The sequence below is a fragment of the Berghia stephanieae genome, chromosome 1, assembly GCF_034508935.2.
Source record: "Berghia stephanieae isolate SIO BIC M18660-M18661 chromosome 1, UCSD_Bste_1.3, whole genome shotgun sequence".
Lineage (NCBI taxonomy): Eukaryota > Metazoa > Mollusca > Gastropoda > Nudibranchia > Aeolidiidae > Berghia > Berghia stephanieae.
Genome location: NC_088360.1, coordinates 1,698,962 through 1,721,313, shown reverse-complemented (window position 1 = coordinate 1,721,313; position 22,352 = coordinate 1,698,962). Strand labels below are relative to the sequence as shown.

At 35.3% G+C, this 22,352-nt stretch overlaps 1 protein-coding gene across 2 annotated transcripts in view; it reads left to right on the top strand.

Moving 5' to 3' along the window:
* The window catches only part of LOC144966030 (AP-5 complex subunit mu-1-like), a 29,023-nt gene extending 8,734 nt beyond the window's left edge, over nt 1-20,289 (top strand). For both annotated transcript variants that reach the window (XM_078902024.1, XM_078902032.1), the window contains exons 5-15: nt 1,227-1,309; nt 2,368-2,437; nt 3,383-3,517; nt 3,788-3,868; nt 5,048-5,231; nt 6,431-6,561; nt 7,757-7,857; nt 11,496-11,581; nt 15,310-15,440; nt 16,319-16,415; nt 19,807-20,289. In XM_078902024.1, the coding sequence (XP_078758150.1) occupies nt 1,227-1,309; nt 2,368-2,437; nt 3,383-3,517; nt 3,788-3,868; nt 5,048-5,231; nt 6,431-6,561; nt 7,757-7,857; nt 11,496-11,581; nt 15,310-15,440; nt 16,319-16,415; nt 19,807-19,895 (1,188 nt within the window). In that variant the 3' untranslated portion in view covers nt 19,896-20,289. The remainder of the gene's footprint in view (nt 1-1,226; nt 1,310-2,367; nt 2,438-3,382; nt 3,518-3,787; nt 3,869-5,047; nt 5,232-6,430; nt 6,562-7,756; nt 7,858-11,495; nt 11,582-15,309; nt 15,441-16,318; nt 16,416-19,806) is intronic.
* The last annotated feature ends 2,063 nt before the right edge of the window (nt 20,290-22,352 follow it).

Below are 22,352 nucleotides of genomic sequence, written 5' to 3'. Positions count from 1 at the left end.
GCACGTGGTGTGTATCAAAATGCACAAACACACAAGTATGTAACACACGCATGCTGACGTCATGAAGCATCGCCCGAGCATTATGGCCTACAGCCACAGCGCATGTGATGAGCGTTGACCAATCAGAATCATTCATTTGTAAGGTTGTCAGGGAAAAACCTAGACTTGTTTACAGTTTTTAAAGTTCATTATTGGTTGAACCATGAAATTGTGGAAATAGTCATGCTTTCTCTGAGATAGATAAAGACACGCCCTTTGCTGTGATATCTTACATCTTATTGGTGGAGAAAAAGACTCGGTATTACTAAGCTTTGGAAAGGGTGGCTCTCTGAGAGAAAGTCAACTCTCGTTTTGAATGTGTCACTGATAGTTGCATTTTTAAACTTGAAATTTATATAACTTATCGTCAATGTTTATGTTGAATTATTATGTTTTCATGTAGAAAAATTATTGTAGTTTCTGAAACAACCAAAAACTGAAATTTGATAATTTTGACCATTTCCACTTTAAAACCGGTTTTCTTCGTTTTCCAAATCCCGACTTAATACCGGTTCGAGGCGGAGGGTCACATTTTTCAACAGTATTTTGAATCAATTCAATGCAGTCAGAGTGAAAAAGCCTGACATTCACTGTTTGGCTTCATTCATGAAAACATTAACTGAAATAGACTAGACTGCTTAACTGAACAAAACTTTAGATAATTTCCAATCATTTGATACATTGTTTGCTCAAAATTGTTATTCATTGACAAAATATCTCAATTTATAATCCCACCCTTTTTTATCAAACACCCTGTGTAAGATAAAACTTAAGTATATTAGGTACTAGTACTATTTTTGAACAAAGACAAACCTACTTTACAGTGAAGGGATTAGCAAGTTTAATATTATTAAATAATATTCATCAGTGATAGGACGAAGTATATTTGCAAAATGTACTTCAAGGAACCTTTTGCATTGAACATTATCAGAGGTTAACAATTGTTTGCTACCCTTTAGATATAACTTTGATGCATTCCAAATTACTAAACATCTGATCTAAATGGCCCTTTTGGAAATGCTTTGCACAGACGTGTGGTACATGCCTACATGCCGAAGAAATGAAGTACTGTGAGGTGTATAAAGCATGGGGAATCCATGGAAATGCCATAACCATATGTTCATAATTATTTTTTAATTGTTTGTAAGATGTTTTGTCTATCTTGATTACAACACATCATTCACCAGTCTGGCTACCTTCTTTGTTGCCTGCCTGCTGTGTCAGAGATTTCAAGTTCAGACGTTATCAACAAAACTCCCCTCATCAACTGGTGCGTTGTTTTCCTTTGATGCGATAATAATGGTACATAATGATGATGATGATGATGATGATGATGATGATGATGATGATGATGATGATGGTGGTATTAATAATCTCTCTTCTTTCATTCTTTTTTAAAAATTCACTTCTCTAAGTCTAAGCCCATTATCTTTTACTATTATAATACAAATCACCTGCTCCATCCATAAGACAATTTTAAAAAGTTTGAATAATGATGAGTTAAATGAATATTAAAATAGCAGTTAATTTTAACTCTGTGTTTTGGCAATAAGAATAGCAATGCTTTAAGTGTATTTTGAATTAGTATGATACATAATCTTCAATTAAAAAAAAAAGAGGACTTGCTTTTATATAGCCTCATATCCTCTCAATTTGCTAAAATCACTTTACAAAGGGTCCCATGCCAATAGCAAACTTTACATGTAGGACAAGACATTAAACCAGTATGATATGATATGATATGATATAAGTCCAGATTTATGTAGGCTTTTACAGCCTTTTATCTGCTCTTGTGCATTCGTGAACGTATTTAATTCACGTCTCTCAAAACTGGGCATGCCACATGGTGGAAGGAGGTGTCTGAATTTAACTTTACAAACAGTATTTTTCTGTTTCAAAATGAGCATCAAGACGGCACTTGAATGCCTGCAATGAAGGGGCGTCGACAACTGTTGCAGGCAGGCGGTTCCATTTGTTGACTACCCTAACTGAGAAAAAGTTCTGCCCAAGGTTTAGAGAACACCTTTCTTTGGAGAGTTTGAAGTAAGGAGGTATTACGATTTTTTTTTTTCAATGCTGTGTGTGACCAGTCAGGTACTCATTTTTCACCTGAATATGGTGAGAGCATTTGAGTCAAGATCCACTTCGGGCCTCAACTTTGCATTGCCCTGAGTGGCACTCGAACCAGATCCGAAGGTGACTGTCATACCTCTGGGTCACAAAGCCACACAATTTAGATTGTTCGCAAGGTATTATATTTATATAATAGATAATTTGCCTATTTTAAATCATTATTGTCATTATTTCCTTTTATTATTTTTTTTACAGCCCATCTGTAGCTGAAGGTTTTGCCCTTTTGACAGCTTTGACAGACTATATCAATGTCCCCAAACAAGAGGTAAAGGTTATTTTTTTGTCTTTTTGTGGAGAAAAGTAAACACAGTCTAGACTTGAGATTCTTTGGTCTAGTAGAGGAGGCTGACATTTGTGAAGTCATATGTAATACAGGGATGACTTTTTTCTGGCTATAGTCGGCTTTTTGACATTTTCCGGCTGACCATGTTCAGCATTGCAGCTATGTTGTATTGCGGTATGGCATTTACTTTTGGATCAGAAGGTCCAGGAGTTTGAGCCTCGCTCAGCGCATAGTTGAATCCTTTGAAAAAGGCTCTTTACTCACATTCTCTCACTGTACTCTGGTGTAAATTGAATACCTTGTGGTTAACAGCTTTGAATATGTCAGAAAAAAATGTAATATCGCCTAACGTCATGTCTCGTCCTACATGTTATGTGTTACTGTTGGTCAGGGACCTTTGTAAGCGCTTTGAGCAAGTTTAGTGGATATTGTGCTATATAAAAGCTCACTTTTTGTTGTTGTTTTTTTATTGGTGAGTTTTTTTAAAGATGAAAGCATTGGTTGTTTAAAGGCAACAGTTAACGGGAAGCTAGATGGATATGTAGGCCTTTAAAAAAAAATTAAAAATTGAGCTTTTTATAGCGCAATATCCACTAAATGTGCTCAAAGCGCTTTACAAGGAGTCCCTGGTCAACAGCAGAAACATCCTTTTCTATCGTTTAAGGATAATACCATTTGATGAAGGGAAGCTTTGCACGAAATATGCTCTTTAGGAGGAAAAAATTTATGGATTTTTTTTATTTTAGGGGTGCAAAAGTAGGTTTACAGTGTGAGAACATATCAAATAACAGACTCCAGGACACAAACACATTTAACTACTGTATACCTATTTTCGCATTGGTTTGGGAGCCCTTGTAAAGCTCATGAACTGGATGTTTTCATATGTTTATAACTTTGTTTCTTAATTTTTAATGATTTACTTTTCAGATTTCAAATCGCCTGTCCCATCTCCCTGTATTCATCAACGAAGCAGCTCCATTTGGCGTGGTGAGGGATGCAAATTCTGAAAACATTCAAGCAAGGCTTACAAACAAACCATGTGCGGTGCCAAAAACTCATAAGGTGAGAGTGGGGAAAGTTGTTAAGAAACCCTTTTAATCAATCGGTACAGCAATCACCAACATAAAAAAGCCCTGTGTTTCAGTGTTTAGTATAATTGAATATTTTTCAAAATTCCCTGTTAACCAAATATCAACTGGTAAGCAGACTAATTTAGATTTGACTGAAATCTGAGCACTGTTTCTTAGCTAGTACCATTTATGACATTTAAATAACTCTATAAAACTTCGTCAACCTTGTCATTGTTGCCATCTTCCTTCCACCCTTGTCCAGATTCCTGCGTGGAAAGCATCCACACACAAAGGGAAAGCAACTCTCCATTTATGTGTGGTAGAGAGGATTAAAGCATCTCAGGTAAGACTCGTCATATCTTTATCATCATCATCATCATCATCATTGTTGTTGTTGTTATTGTTATGGTCATCATCTTGAAACCAAGACCATCATCATTCACACGCCAGATTCACCCAATGATACTTCCTAATTTAGTCTCTGAAAAGGTGGCTGGTTTTCAACTCGTCTTGCTGATATTTTGAGAGAATCTGTTTACATCCCCATATGTATAGGTCACTGTTCACATGAGTAAATTTTACAATGATGGGGTAACCAACAAAATTGCCTGGCTTATTTTGATAAGTGCTGAAGAAAGTTTTGGAACCTGTAATTTAGGCTCAAAGTTAAAATTTGAATTTCATTTGAAGCTGCTTAATTGGGAACATTGCCATTACGCATAAATTGTTCCATTAAAGCGGCATCCTGATAAACATTGAATGACATGTAAAATCAATCAGGCCTTCACAAATATAGTTATTGTAGTTGCATTTGTAGTAGCTACGTCTTCATTGCTTGTCCGTTTTTCCCTAATATTTAACATCACACATGCATTCCCATAATAATAGACGTTAAGAGATTGAGTAATCATGTATTGAGCACACATCTATACAGAAATATCATTACCCTGATGACCCTTAGACATCCAATATCAATCAAAGACGTATGGCACATGATCCACCAAAGTGTACAACGCAATGCACAACTTTATCCCAATGTTAGGGGAAGCGTGTGAAAAGAAAGCTATCATTTTTATTGTACCACCAGCGTTCTTTTTAATTATTCATTGCTAACCCAAAGAAACCCATTCTGTGAAGTAAAGCAAGTAAGACAAGGGAATTGCTTATGACTCGCGGTGCTGTTGACCCTGAACGTAAAACAATACCCTTATTATTGCTCTCAAGAAAGACTTTTGCTTCGAATTAATTTTTAAATAGGGCAACGTTTAAAAAAAAAAAAGAAACTCTTAAAGTGTTCCAATTAGCTGGTGTATGTTTCAATTAACCATTAGAAATTATATAGACGTATCATTCCAATCATCGTCATCATCAGTAATACTTTTCAAGCATAATGAGAATAGCAAAACAGAAATATATCAGCCTTTGATATTAGGAAAAAAAAAAGATTTCTAAGAATAAAAAGTATATGGGTATGTAATGTATAACCCATGTGATTGGCGTTTTGGCCTTGACCTTCCTCCAGTGTGCTCAGGAGACATGGCAGGACAGTCAGGAAGTTTATGGGACGATCACATGTAAAGCAGAACTGGAAGGGAGCTCGTCAGATGTGTCAGTCAGTATTGTCCACTTGGGTGAAGGCCTGGGCGTTCCTCTGGATGGTTTAACAGTCCACCCGTGTGTCCAGAGGTCTGATTGGTCTGGCTTGGGTAAGTAATGTGTGGAGTATCTCATGTGATGAAACTTTATTTCAAATAATAGTTTGAAAACAACAAAATAATGTATTTATACTTGAACCATGTTGCCATTGTGATTGTATTTGTGATAAGATACCAATCTGTGTGTCCGGATATCATCCTTTTAATATTCCTCCATGTTATATGTGTCCAGAGGTCTGATTGGGTTGGCTTGGGTAAGTAATGTGTGGAGTATCTCATCTGATGAAACTTCATTTCAAATAATAGTTTGAAAAAACAACAAAATAATGTATTTATACTTGAACCATGTTGCCATTGTGATTGTATTTGTGATAAGATACCAATCTGTGTGTCCGGATATCATCCTTTTAATATTCCTCCATGTTATGTTGGGACTCATCTTCACTTGTTAAAAAAATATTTCGCTCATGGAACAACCCGCCGATATGCATGTTGGTATAAAGCTTATGAGCAATATTGAGTGATTAAAGATTATATAAACGGATAGTAAAATGGGTATTTATATAACTATATATTGCATGAAGAAGGTAATTGTTCTATGTAGTAGTTAGTATTAGTAGTTAGTAGTTGCCGTTGTTGCTATTGTCATCATCTCTATATATAAGGGGGGAAATGGCAGTTAAACCTAAAATTTATATGTTATTTGATAACATTTTACTAAATCATAGGAATTTGAATTGATATGCCTTTATCTAATGTAGAGACATTGGACTAAGTAAATTGAAGTTTATACAAAGACCGATTAATGATACTCACACTTCATCATAAGATAATTTCAATTATTTATAAAATATTTTTAAAATTCTCAAGTTATGTGCTTAGACTTGGATTGATTGATGTATAAATCATTTTTTAAGATTACCATATTTTATAATTGTTGCACCTACATCTACTATAAATTAAATTATTGTCACATTGAAATAATTTATTTTTTATGAAAAGAGTACTATTCTTGACTTGTTAGAATTTTCCATGTAAAACGAAATTGTTGCCTTTTTTTCCTGTATTATTTTGTGATTTTAATGGCAAGAATCAATAATGGAAAACCTGTCATTTTGAAATGTAACTGTGATTCCTTACAGATAATATATCCTATAATCCAATTCTTTTTTTTTTCTTTATCTTAGAATCCCCGTACAGTATCAAATGTTAGAAATCACTGATAATACTTTATATTGCTGTTTCTTTAGAAACTACCAGAGAGTCGAGACTTGCTCCCCGTAGGCTTCGGTTCTGTCCCCCAACAGATCAGTTTACGCTGTGTCATTACACTGTGAGCCAGTTGAAGGAGGCACCCATTTTTGGTGTCTACCAAATGAAGGTAAGTGGCTGTGGAAGCCAAAGAATGACGTATGGGAGAATGAGTGTATGTCGTCTTTTTGTTAAAAATACCATATGAATGACAGTGATCGGAAACACTGGATTAAATTAAATTTTAAATTGAGCTTTTTTATATAGCACAATATCCACTAAATGTGCTCAAAGCGCTTTACAAGGGGTCCCTGGTCAACAGCAACATTTAACATGTAGGACGGGACATAATGCCTATTAGGCGATTTTACAATTTTTCAGACAAAGACAATGCTGTTAACGGCCAGGTACTCATTTTACACCTGAGTACGGTGAGAGAATGTGAGTAAAGAGTCTTTCCAAAGGACTCAACTATGCGCAGAGCACGAGGCTCGAACCCAGGACCTTCCGATCCGAAAGCGAGTGTCATACCACAAGACCACATAGCCAGATTAGGCTCTGAACACATATTCCTGTACTCAATTTATAGTCAGATGTAGATGAGGATGCGTACCTGGTTTTAGTCAGTGATGGAGATTGTAAAAGTACTAGTACAACAAGGGCACCTAACAAGCAACTTGATTGAATGGAAATTTAGTCTATATAATATATGGCCTTCTGGGGGAATAAATGAAACATCATATCATTGTTTATATTGATTTATTAATATATTTTTCACATGGTAGGTGATCGTAAGTGGCAGGAATAGTGGACAAATGATGAATGGTAAACATTTAGGTTGATCAACCCAGAAAAGTAAAGAAACATTACATATTTCTGATGGATAAATCGGTTTATATTATTATAAATAACTTTTCAGGTTTTTTTATTGTAACTTCCGCGTTATTGACAGAATAAAAATTGAATTATATTTAGCCCAAAAAATAAGCAAAAATGCATTGCAAATATTTTATATGTGAGAGTATATCTTAACCATAGAGCCCTGAACGATTTCACTGATTCAATTGTCTGAAAGCTTTAGGCATCCTGGAATTAGATATTTACGGTAAAACCTCTTGTTGCTCATGGCTATCATTATAACATGAAAACATTCATTTTACATTCAACTATTTAGCCTTGTCATACAAATTACACAGTTGAACTCTGATAATCAAATGTTAGAATGTATTAAAACAAAGCAATAAAATGATTTTGTTTGAGGTATTTTTCATTCAAAAGTTTCATTTTGATTTTAATTTTAACATTTTCCTATCATTTGATGATAGCCCGAGGACTCCAAGGTTTCACTGACTGCCCTTCTCAAGCTGAGTGACCAAGTTAAGAATAATTTTGAGTTGTGCGAGCTGCACATCCCTTTTCATACCAGGTGAGGAAAAAACATATATTGCATTTTACTGTTAATGCTGCTTATCCGAAGAAAAAAAAAAGAAAATTAATTTTAAAAATTATCGGATAATCTGTTATGCATTTTAAAAGATCCCAGTATTGCTCAGAAGCTTGATAGCGGTTAGGTAGGTCGTTCCACAGGTGGAATGGCACTGGGAAAAACGAGTGGTGACTGTCACCGTTGAATAGAGAAAGGTTAAAAGTGTGGTACCCCAACTATTTGTTATGTATTTGATTTGGTTTTTATAAGACCATTTGTTCCTGGTTATAGACGTATCACGTATATATCAACCTTTTTACTGTTGTCACCCATGGCAATGTTGATACATCCATTACATAATAAGGTATTTGTTATTTGTGACCCATTGTCTCAAAACGGTATTATGGCAGAACGAACCATATGCTTAAAAGCCAAATTTAATGTTAAAACTGGTCAATTATATAAATTGTTGGCACCAGCACCCTAAAATATGTTATCCATTCTCCTCAATAAAACATACAAACTCAACACAAGTCTGATATTTCTGGCTATAAATTCAATTTTCAACATCTTAACCATCCCGACTTAATACAGTTTTGAGGCGAAGGGTCACATTTATAAATATAATTTCACTATCACTATTCAGCATTTTGTCTGACAGTCCATTCAGCCTATAATATACCTATTTATTTCTTGCTTCCTGACCCTTGGGCACTTTGGCATAAACTATTGTAACACTGAATTTAATGCTTGCCTGATTTGACTGTTATACTGTCCCCACAGTTTTTCGCAGCCGCAAATTTCACCCTGACAGCAAAAAGCCGCAAATTTTTATTTGGCCGCAAAACGCTGCAATTTTCGCCAGTTTTAGGCTAAATTGACGATTTTTTGTTTTAAAAAAAAAACAAAAGCTATGAAAAATTGTGAAAAGACGGCGACTTTCAATGCTAGCATCCAAAATTGGCACTAAATAACGGACAAACATGTCTAGGTACAGCCTCCCACCTCTATGGCCTAGCCTAGGCTATTGGAGATCCCAAGCTTTGTTTTTCGCCTTTTTTCCCCCATGTTTTTCATTCAAAAACCCATTAGGCCTATATTGAAATATAAAGCAATAATAATAATGCTCAAAATTGGATAGTAAGTAGAGAATACAAATTTAATGTGCATCCATTGGAAAATGGATTTTGTTTCTCTTTCCTTGTGAATAGTTATTTTTTTCCTCTCCTTAATTAGTTTTTCAAATTTTGAATTTTTTATGCAATTGTTCACTTTGATTTCCCAAATTTTAAGAACCTAAATAGTTAATAAAATATTTTGATTACTTCCCTCTTTTTTTTTTACTTACTTACTATGGCTATTATTATTATAATATTATTTCAAACCATTCAAAATGTAAATAAATTCATGTTGACACGTTGTGACATCAATATTCTACAAAATGCCCTATTTGTGTCATTTTTTTTACCGTACATGTTGTTTAATTGTTTGATTTTTGTAAAACTAGCAGAAAATTTTTGGCAAATTTTGCTATTTTGATGGCAAATTTTACCATTTTTTATGGCAAATTCTGGCAAATTTTAGCGTTTGAAATGGCAAAAAACTGCGGGGACAGGTTATACTATATCCTCAGAGTATAGTCCATCTCTATCTTTGCACCTCTGCAATGTAACTTGATTTTTGATCTTATCCTTTTATTTGATCTTAAAAATGTTACTTAGGCACTTGTTTACAAATGTCTTTTTCTTACTTCCCACTTTTTATGTCAATGTCCATTTTTCACAACTCTAAATCAAGCTGATTTTCCATTTTAAAAGAGATTGAAACTTTGTGTTCCATAGTTTCTTTTTATCAACTAGTTCTTCTCTTAATATCAATCTCTGTTCCTCCCTTGTGTGACTTTTGGCTATAATATAGTGGTATGACACTTGACACCTATGGACCCCGGGTTTGAGCCCTCCTGCAGAGCGTGTTAGAATGTGGTGTGCTAGAATCCAATGCTCATTGGAGGTAACCAACACATTTGGTAATCCTACTCCAATGTGTTGTATTGCAGAGCGTGTTAGAATGTGGTGTGCTAGAATCCAATGCTCATTGGAGGTAACCAACACATTTGGTAATCCTACTCCAATGTGTTGTATTGCAGAGTGTGTTAGAATGTGGTGTGCTAGAATCCAATGCTCATTGGAGGTAACCAACACATTTGGTAACCCTACTCCAATGTGTTGTATTGCAGAGCGTGTTAGAATGTGGTGTGCTAGAATCCATCGATTACTGGATAAAAACTCATGGGTTTATTTTGTTGCTGTTGTTTGTTTGTTTGTTTTTGATACTGCATTGAAATCTTCCCATAGGGAATGAGATTAGTGGAAGAGTAGCGTCCCTTGATTGGACGTCACCCATAGTCTGTGACGTCACCAGCGGAAAAGTTATTAGAGAGAGAACGTCATGTTGGTTGTGCGCATGCGTCTCGTCCTCGCTTCCGGTGAAAGCGGCTTGAGACACTTCAAAACCAAATTGACGTTCTCTCTGTAAGGTGATGTCCAATCAAGGGACGCTGCTCTTCCGCTAATCTCATTCCCTATACCACCAACATCGCAATGATGGGAATGAATGACAACATTTTATATTTCCACTACCAAGGTTGCCAAGGCCCCAAGCATGGCGATATAAAAATGTGCAGCTATGTGGTCTAGTGGTATGACACTCGCTTTCAGATTAGAAGGTCCTGGGCTCGAGCCTCACTTGGCACATAGTCGAGTCCTTGGAAAAGGCTCTTTACTCACATTCGCTCACCGTACACAGGTGTAAAATGAGTACCTAGCCGTTAACAGCGTTGTCTCTGTCCGAATAAAAAATTATAATATCGTTTAATAGGCTTTATGTCCCATTCTAAATGTTAAATGTTGCTGTTGGCCCTTGTAAAGCACTTTGAGCACATTTAGTGGATATTACGCTATATTTATAAAAGCTCAAGTATGAAAATGTTTATACATTTGTAAATGTTTAGACTTCTCCCAATATGTATTTTTTAAAGTTGCTTGACTCGAGAATACTTTCTAATTTTCCAGGATGAACCTTCAGTTCTATTTCCTGCCTATGAAAGTCTTTTAACTCACTCAACCCTAACACCGACTATATCCATACTTTATCCCCGGGTTACTTTTACCCCATGCCTATTTATGACATTTTTCTCAGACAAATCATAGGCGTTGTATCGAAGCTAATGTTTTTTTTAGTTTTTACACGTTAATGGCAGTTGAATAAAACTATCTATGTACATACTCAATTTTAATACATTTTTTTCCATTTTTAAAAAGTTGCAAAAATCTCTAGGACTGAGTGAGTTAAGGGCTTGGCTTCCTTTGTTTGCATTTGTATTTCACCTTGCATAGTCTACAAATACGTGCCTGTGTCATTTTCAGATTCTGTCAGTAAGAAGATAAGGCAGTGTGACCCAAAACCCAAGAAAAAACAAACGTAATTCTAATGGCTTCCACAACATGTGCAGTAAAAACCACAACACTGCCATCATAATCACCACCAACAACAAAACACTGCCATCACAATCACCAACAACAACAAAACACTGCCATCACAATCACCAACAACAAAACGTTTGTTATTATTATTTATAGGTCACCAATCTCACAAGTGGAAGGGAATCCAACTCAGGGCACTTTGTCTTTCTCCCAGAACAAGAGAGTTCTCATTTGGAATATAGGTAAGCTATTGTTCTCTTCACAATCATCATCATTCATCATCATCATCATCATCATCATCATCCTCATCATCAATGATCATCATCATCATCGTCGTCGTCGTCATCAATGATCATCATCATCATCATTATCATCATCATCATCATCATCGTCGTCGTCGTCATCGTCGTCGTCGTCATCAATGATCATCATCATCATCATCATCATCATCATTATCATCATCATCAATGATCATCATCATCATCATCATCATCATCATCATCATCATCATCATCATCATCATCACCATCATCAACATCAACATTCACATCATCGTATCATGAATATCAGCATATCCTTCCTTACTCTAGATCAGAGTATAAGCGTCCAACAATCACTAATCCCCATTTCCCCTGAAAAGTCTTTACTCTTAGTTCAAGTTAAAGTATTTTACACAAGACGTAGATGGGTTTTTCAGAAGAAAACAAAATGATGTCAAATCATTTTCACAAGTTTCAAGCTTATTCTTTAAATAAATTGTTTCATTTTCAATCGCAATAAAGTTGTTTTGAATGAAATATCATAAACATCCCCATATTTCCTCTCAATTATACTAATATACAGAGTGTCGTGAATAGATTTTTATATCTCATTCACGATTTTGGTTGTTCGTAACACGAAACGTTTAATAGAAGTTCAAAATAGTCAAAGAGAGCGAGTAAGCGGTGATTGTTGTTTATATACGCTGACAAATAGAATATGACGTCACAATCACAAACGGAACATCATGACAACACCTCACAACAGCCTCAATCGAGATAGTACACACTAACACACAAAAACACACAACATAAAAAGGAATATTATTCCCTACAAGAGCTTAACAGTTCATTTGAGGAATCAATAATAATAATAATAATAATAATAATACTTTATTGCATCCCAAAAAGGAAATTTTTTGTACAGACGTGTTATAATTTACACATAAGATAAAAATACAATGGAAATAGGATGTATATATATAAAAAAGGAGCAGCTCTATAACCAGAGCTGCGCTTTATAATATGAATAATTTCAACACTGTAAAATAGTTAAAACTGTCACTATAAATTGAAAATTGAAAAGATTGCAAAACAAATAAATTAATAAATTAATATTTATATTTTTAAAAAGTAAAAATGAGAAATAATTATATAAAATGATTATTGCTTGTTGTTATAAAGCCTAATACTGGACGGCAGAAAAGATTTTCGGTGTCTCTCTGTTTTCGTTGAAATAGAGAAAGGGCGACCACTTCTTTCTGACATAATAATTGATGGTCTTAGTGGATGATACTGGTCATTTAATATTTTAGTTATTTTATTTATACAAAATTTCTCGTATAAAAGATCTACATCGTCAACATCATTTATATAGCGTTTAATGGATTTTTTAATATTTGAATTTATTTTGTTCCTTTCCACTGCTAAGCAATTGCCTCCCCAAGCTGTTATACAAAATGACAAAACACTTTCGATTACTGCTCTATAAAATAATGTGCAGAGGGTTTTATCTATTCTAAATTGAGAGAGTTTCGATAAAAAATATGTACGTCTGCACATCTTATGCCTAATTATTTTCAAGTGTTCATCCCACTTGAGCCTGTCATCAATCGTTACACCAAGGTATTTGTAGTGAGGAACTCGCTGGACGAATTGGTCCTTTAATTTTAACGGTTCTATCGGTTCCTTCACTCTCCTAAAGTCAATCACTAGCTCCTTTGTCTTGCTTATGTTAAGCTCTAGGTGGTGGGCATCACACCAAGACACAAATCTATCAATTTCTTGCCTATAAGCCACTTCGTTGCCATTTGTTATGAGGCCTTGAAGAGCGGTGTCATCTGCAAACTTTATTAAAGGTACACTCAGGTTTTGACTTCTACAGTCATTCGTGTATATTGAGAATAATACAGGGGACAATACACAACCTTGAGGAGCGCCAGTATTTGTAGTTATACAGGAAGATTTGTTTTGCCCTAATTGAACATATTGTGCTCTCTCCGTAAGAAATTCGAGCACCCAAGCAATTATATACTTGTTTAAATTCAGACTAGTCAATTTTTGAACAACCAACTGAGGTTGCATTGTATTGAACGCTGAAGAAAAATCTGCAAAAAGCAATCTGCAATAGCTCCTAGCGTGATCTAGATGCCTGTAGATGTTGTTTGTAAACAGCAAAATGGCATCCTCTACGCCACGTCCTGGTTTGTAAGCAAATTGATGACTATCACTCAATGGCATAAACTGATTCCTAATTTTAACAAGAACAAGTTTTTCTAAAGATTTCATGACTATTGAAGTCAGTGCAACAGGTCTGAGATCGTTCATAGTTTCAAGTTTTTCTTTTTTTGGAACAGGAATAATTTTCGAAGTTTTCCAAATTTCAGGGATTGAAACGCATTGGAGGGACCAGTTAAAAATATGTGTATAAATGGGGAAAGCTGGTGGGCACATTCTTTTAATAGTTTTCCTTTCAATCCATCCGGCCCAGCAGCCTTCCTCTCGTTTAGTTTCGAAAATACGAATCTCGTTTCCTCTTCACTGACCTCAACAGCCATTTCATCTTCCAAAGCCCTGTCTAATTTATGTTTTTCATTTTCAATATCAAATTTGTTTGCTGTGTCGAAACGTGAATAAAATTTATTTAAAGTTTCAATTTCGATATCTTCTGATATAATCGTGGGCTTTGGATTATAGTTCACAGCAGTTTTAAGCCCCCGCCACGTGTCCCGTATATCCCCAGAAGAAAAGCATTTTTCAATTTTATTTTTGTACTTGTCTCTACAACTAGATATTACCCTCTTTATCTCTTTTTGTTTTGTTTTCAGATCTTTTTTGTTTCCACTAGTATAGAGAGTTTTCTTTTGGTTCAATAAAAGTTTTAGATCTTTTGTTATCCAAGGCTTGTTGTTAGGATAATATTTTATTTCTTTTCTACAAGACACTAGCTGTTCACAGAATTTTAAATACTCACTCACACAGTCATTCAGCTCATCCACACTATCACATGATTCGATAAAAACATTCCAGTCAGTGCATTCAAAACAACCACGCAAATCTTCACACACACTTCCGTTCCAGATCTGTACACTTTTCTTTACTGGTTTTACACGTTTAAAAACAGGGCGGTAGGTGGGGAGTAGCAAGAGCATGCAGTGGTCAGATAAACCTAATGGGGCACGGGGTAAACATTTATAACTATTTTTAATATTACACAGGAATAAATCTAATGTTTTTTTGTCCCTTGTCTCGCAGTCCACGTATTGATGAAGTCCCGGGAGACTCAGTTGGTAGAGTAGTTGCTTCACATGTGATGAAAGGATTTGCATCGGTTCTTAGATTGAGCAGAAGTTTTTTGCTCCTCTCACATCACTCATCACTGAATGGGTAACTGGATTTGTTAGACATGGCAGAAAGTACATTGTGATAGACTAGCGTCCTGTTCAAAGTGATTGATAGCTTGTACAGAAACTGACGTAAACCCTAGATCCATGAACCTTGTGGCCTTAAAGGGCTTCTTATATCAATCTATCTGATGCTTGATTGTATTCATAAGCCGTATTTGATGCAATGATATGATTAAAACGGGCTCTTCCTTTTTATGTTCATCAATTTTCCACATGTTTAAAATTTTCATGAATTTTAAAAGAAATCATCTAAATCGTAATGTTACTATTCATTTTTTAAATTCTATTTCCCTTTCTTTCTACAAGGTCAAAAATTCACAAGCAAAGACCAGAAAGTACTCCTGACAGCCACAGTGACATTTGCTGGCAATGACCAAGGACTCCCTGCTCCAAGTGTAGAAGATGCCTTCTGCAGAGGTTATAATTCTTATGCTCAGGTAAATACAACGTCGTGGAGGCAGCGTGGCTCAGCGGTACGGTCTTTGCTTCGTACCCGAAAGGTACCGAGTTCGATCACCCACCGCTGCGTTGTGTGGCCTTGAGCAAGTCATCTCGCCCTAGCTCAATTTGCGGCGCTGCACTGCGGCTGATGCCTGGGTTATTCCAGTCTTCCCTTGGAATAGACCCTAGAGACAAATTTCCCCTATGGGATGAATAAAGGGAATTTTATTTTTTTATTTATTTATTTTATTCTTTGAATTGAGCAACTTAGATTTATTGTAAGCTTACATAACAAAAACTGAAAGTTTTCATTCGTGCTGGTTAAGAAAATAAAATTAATGTAAACAAAAATTGAGGTCAGAGCCATAAGGCCCTTGAAGCAGGAAGTTATCCTGGTTTGTTTAGTATAAAATGGATAGGAACTATTGCTTGCTACCCTTTTGATAGTGCTTTCCACCAAATCTTACACCTACCCAATCACTGATAGACTGGGGGATCAGAAAGTATTTGGAAGGCATTCACATTCTCCGTGCATATGAGGTGAGTACTCTAGCACTGAGCTATTGGGATACCCGTTTGGTTTAACAGCAAATGCAAAATATATTACGTTAACTCACTCAACCCTAACACTGACTATATCCGTAGTTTACCCGGGTTACTTTTACCCCATGCCTATTTATTACATTTTTCTGAGACAAATTCTAGGCGTATCATCAAAGCTAATGTTTATAGTTTTTACATGTTAATGATAGTTGAATAAAACTTTCTATGTATATGTCCATTTTTAATACATTTTTTCCAATTTTGAAAAGTAGCAAAAATCTCCAGGATTGAGTGAGTTAAGTATTTAATTTCACTTCTCCTATATCCCCAGTTATATTTCAAGATCCAAGACTTCACACACTCTGGCTGTCACATCGATTCCAAATCCATACAAGTCTCCCCAGCCACAAAATATAAACTTTCTCTCAGTGAGTTAATTCCCTTTGGGATACAATAGGATTCTTGCATTCTTGTGTTTGAAATTCTTCGCGCTCTTTTACGCAGCACACCTTGAGAGTACTTGCACTTGAAATGAATTTGAATTTTTAAATGGAAGAGTGCAAGAATCTAAAGAATTCGAATTATAGTTAGTTTTTTGAAAATATCTTTTTCCTGTTGGAAGATTTTTTTTTCCAACAAACTTTTGTTTATACTGCTTGACAACGTTGGGTCTCGACGATTTTACTGCACTCAAAATTGAGGTGCATCATATTATGCAGTGCAGAGTCCAGAAATGCATTTTTCTTCTGTTATCAGCCTTTTTCCATTTTCATTATTTATTGTATTTGTTGTTCCCTAATGATGGTTTAAAATCTAAAACTTTTCTTGTCGATTATTTTCTTCCCTTTTGCAGCTTTTGATTTTATGTTCTTCAATACTTTGAAAAGGCCGCAGTTTTAACTTATTTATTGCAGCACATAGTACATTTTACAATTGTTATGATCATGTTCAATATAGATATGGAGTCTTCATGAGCATGATAACGAGAAATGGTAGCATTCAGACTTTTTAGGCTAATATAGAGCTGGTGCTTTGTTACTGGGATCTACATACAATTCTCTTCTCTTTTTTTTTTTTAATAAACTCGTTTCCTGTACTTTTTTGTCAGCAAGAGCTCTGTAATCTGAATCCTGTGTTGCCAAACAACATGAATTGGCTGGTCTGAAAAAGTAATATTGTCTAAAATATGAAAATATGAGAATATTTACATAAACATTTGACATACAAGTTATGTATTATACCACTAGACCACTATAAACATTTGACACACAAGTTGTGTATCATACCACTAGACCACCATAAACATTTGACATACAAGTTGTGTATCATACCACTAGACCACCATAAACATTTGACATACAAGTTGTGTATCATACCACTAGACCACCATAAACATTTGACATACAAGTTGTGTATCATCCCACTAGACCACCATAAACATTTGACATACAAGTTGTGTATCATACCACTAGACCACCATAAACATTTGACATACAAGTTGTGTATCATCCCACTAGACCACCATAAACATTTGACATACAAGTTGTGTATCATCCCACTAGACCACCATAAACATTTGACATACAAGTTGTGTATCATACCACTAGACCACCATAAACATTTGACATACCATACAAGTTGTGTATTTTACCACTAGACCACCATAAACATTTGACATACAAGTTGTGTATCATCCCACTAGAGCAACATAAACATTTGACATACAAGTTGTGTATCATACCACTAGACCACCATAAACATTTGACATACAAGTTGTGTATCATCCCACTAGACCACCATAAACATTTGACATACAAGTTGTGTATCATACCACTAGACCACCGTAAACATTTGACATACAAGTTGTGTATCATACCACTAGACCACCATAAACATTTGACATACAAGTTGTGTATCATCCCACTAGACCACCATAAACATTTGACATACAAGTTGTGTATCATCCCACTAGACCACCATAAACATTTGACATACAAGTTGTGTATCATACCACTAGACCACCGTAAACATTTGACATACAAGTTGTGTATCATACCACTAGACCACCATAAACATTTGACATACAAGTTGTGTATCATCCCACTAGACCACCATAAACATTTGACATACAAGTTGTGTATCATACCACTAGACCACCATAAACATTTGACATACAAGTTGTGTATCATCCCACTAGACCACCATAAACATTTGACATACAAGTTGTGTATCATACCACTAGACCACCATAAACATTTGACATACAAGTTGTGTATCATCCCATTAGACCACCATAAACATTTGACATACAAGTTGTGTATCATACCACTAGACCACCATAAACATTTGACATACAAGTTGTGTATCATCCCACTAGACCACCATAAACATTTGACATACAAGTTGTGTATCATACCACTAGACCACCGTAAACATTTGACATACAAGTTGTGTATCATACCACAAGACCACCATAAACATTTGACATACAAGTTGTGTATCATACCACAAGACCACCATAAACATTTGACATACAAGTTGTGTATCATCCCACTAGATCACCATAAACATTTGACATACAAGTTGTGTATCATACCACTAGACCACCATAAACATTTGACATACAAGTTGTGTATCATCCCACTAGACCACCATAAACATTTGACATACAAGTTGTGTATCATCCCACTAGACCACCATAAACATTTGACATACAAGTTGTGTATCATCCCACTAGACCACCATAAACATTTGACATACAAGTTGTGTATCATACCACTAGACCACCATAAACATTTGACATACAAGTTGTGTATCATACCACTAGACCACCATAAACATTTGACATACAAGTTGTGTATCATCCCACTAGACCACCATAAACATTTGACATACAAGTTGTGTATCATACCACTAGACCACCATAAACATTTGACATACAAGTTGTGTATCATCCCACTAGACCACCATAAACATTTGACATACAAGTTGTGTATCATCCCACTAAACCACCATAAACATTTGACATACAAGTTGTGTATCATACCACTAGACCACCATAAACATTTGACATACAAGTTGTGTATCATACCACTAGACCATAAACATTTGACATACAAGTTGTGTATCATACAACTAGACCGCGGGTGGTTGGATGGGAGCATCACCCTTGAATCATATACCTATGATGTTCGCATGGGTATACGATCCGATAAAGATGTCGTTTCTTCTTCTCTTTACTAGCCTATCCTGCTTCTTTGGTTTGTGATTGTATTTTTGACAGGGGATATTTTTTTTCTGTAAATCTTCTGCCTGTTTGTTCTTGGTTATTTATAATTTAGCTTATGATATCTTTAGGTTATGATTTTGATTTACATTTGTACTATTTTTGTTAGATTGCTTTTTTTTTGTTTCAGCAGTCTCTCGTATAACCTCATTTGTGTTGGAAGAGACCTAAAGCAACAAACAAACAAAAAATCATACCACTAGACCACCAGAAACATTTGACATACAAGTTGTGTATCATCCCACTAGACCACCATAAACATTTGACATACAAGTTGTGTATCATACCACTAGACCACCGTAAACATTTGACATACAAGTTGTGTATCATCCCACTAGACCACCGTAAACATTTGACATACAAGTTGTGTATCATCCCACTAGACCACCATAAACATTTGACATACAAGTTGTGTATCATACCACTAGACCACCATTAACATTTGACATACAAGTTGTGTATCATCCCACTAGACTACAAAGCCTCTTACAGACAATTTGGGGATAATTTTATTTTCATTTTTTTCCCCACAGGTCGTGAATATTCCTCATCGGATTACAAAATCTGGAATTCTGCCGGAGAAGGTTTAAGTACGAACAATTCTGCTGTTTTCCCGTCATGAGTCATCTCCCCTTTTTGACATCTTTGACTGTTGTTTTCTGTGCCGCAGTATTGTGTTCAAAAATGGAATGAACTGATAACGAGCAAAATCGGAACAATTGCCATTGCAGTAAAGGAAAAATAAAAGGTGGTTTCTTCTGATCTTACACACATGATTTACAGCTCCTAAAACTAGACTTCAGGCCAAACTTCCTTCTCCGCAGGGAGTTTTATTCTTTTTCTTTCTTTCTTTTTTTTTTTTTCTATAATCATGGCCCTTAGGGAAGTATCCAGAAAGGGTTTCACAGTGATATAAGTAGCCTATAGGCTTATTGTCATTGATGCCTGAGAACTCAAAATCTTTTGTTTCTCAAGATGTAATGCTGACAGAAAAATAAAAGATTTAAAAAATAGTCTTTCCCTGCTTGTTTTCACATTTTATCACACTTTTTTCATGACAAAGATAGGATGGTTTCAATTAATATTATATTCTCGGGTTTTTATGCTTTGGCTCTCTATGTGTGTGCAACTTTTTCTCCCTCTTTCTGCATATTTTTCTTTTTGAATAAAAGGAGGGGGACTGGCATTTGTTTCTTTACCACATTTGAAATATGCATGAACGCATGCAATGCAAATGAGAAGAGTAAGAATTAGAAGTTATAACACTTGTTAACCTCATAAAAATAATTTTGAACATATAAACTGGATAGAAGTCGACATTAATTAATCACTTTGGTCTATGCAGTTTAAAAAATATTTGTGTCCTGAAAATGACAGTGAACTAATTTGATTTTAAAACATTTGAAGTATATAAAATCCAAGCATAATTTACTTAAGTGTGAATTTAATTTGATACATTGTGCATATATGAGCATGATCGTGACCATTATAGGAAAGGAGATAGGCAATTTATTACATTTGCACAACCTTCACACCATAAATGTTTGAACTCAAAGAAGAGGTTCATTAAAAATCTTGTATTATATATGAACTAAATCAAAATAGATAAATGCATCCTACTGGGGCGGATATGTGACTTTGGCGTGCACTTCGGAAAGAAACATGAAAATTTCCACCTGGGGTTATTTGAGCAGGCTATGCTGAATTAAAAAATAAATTGAGGGAATCAACCCGTAGCTCTAGCATTTCGCGCCAAAAATTAAATCTTAAAACTGGCAGCCATGAAACACTGGATTTGCTTGTAAGTTAGTTATGATTGCCCCGATTTCAACTATTTTGGTTACATATATTTATGAGGTCAAGGAACACAACAAAGCATATTTCAAATATATTGCATTTATAGTTTTCTACCATAATATAAAAATAAAACATTGCAAGGTAAAAAGTCCACATTGACCACCATCTACATTGTCATCGTCCTCAGCTGATTACTGTGAGTTTAACAACCTTGCATATGCCTTAACTCTTCCATTATGCAATGTAAATAATCAGTTCTTTCCATGTAAAAATCAAAAGTTTCTATCAGAAGGGAAAATACTCTGATTTTTACGTGGGCGATTATCAAGGTTCTCAGTACTCCAAAAATCACAGCAATCCAAAGCTATGGCGTATATCTTCACAGTTTAATCATGCAAGTGCTGGTCATGAAAAAACTATTATTCTCACGTTCAACTCAGAAATTTCCCAGTGAAACCGTTTACATTTAAAATATGGAATAGAAGTTATACGGACAGAGTTAAACAATCCATGATGTGCCTTAGTTCTTACTTACTTATCCGAACCAGCGACCACCTGAGCTCTAGCCCTTCGGTCTTGTGCCATGACGTAGAAGTTAGACATCTTTTGTAGTTGTTCCAGGTGACTATAAAGTGTGTTACTGATACTTGGCCTTAGTTCAAATTTGTTAATGACACTAAGCTGAACAGAATGCAACACCATACACTGGAGATTTACTTTACTTTAACACATTTGTATCTGATTTTACAAACATTGCTCCATTTTGCAGTGCTGCACTGTGGCTGACACCTGAGTTTTTCCAGTTTTCCTTTGGAATAAACCCTAAGATTAAAGACAAGTTCTCCTTTGGAGTTGCAAAAAAAATTATTTGATTTATATATTTTCAAAAAAATCAACATGCTCAATGCGATTGAATGTGCCTCATGAATTTTTCTATCAGGCTATGCGAAAACAAAATTCCATTTAGTTGTGACATCACTTTTACAAGAGCACTCTTATAGCATCAACCCTCTTGCAGCTGAGTTTTCATAAAACTGAAACAACAACAAAAATACGAACCCTTTAAGGGAGACACATTAGACTATTTATTTTTTCCAGCCACAGAAGAAAAAATGCCAGATTTTAATGATGATGAGTTTTTCCAACTACTGCGACCTTGACCCCATCCCAACATCATTACTTAAAACTGTTTTGATGTTTTATTATTGCCTATTAGAACTCATAGGGAATAATTCACTCCACTCTGGTGTCGTGCCAACTTGTAAAAAGAAAGCTATTGTAA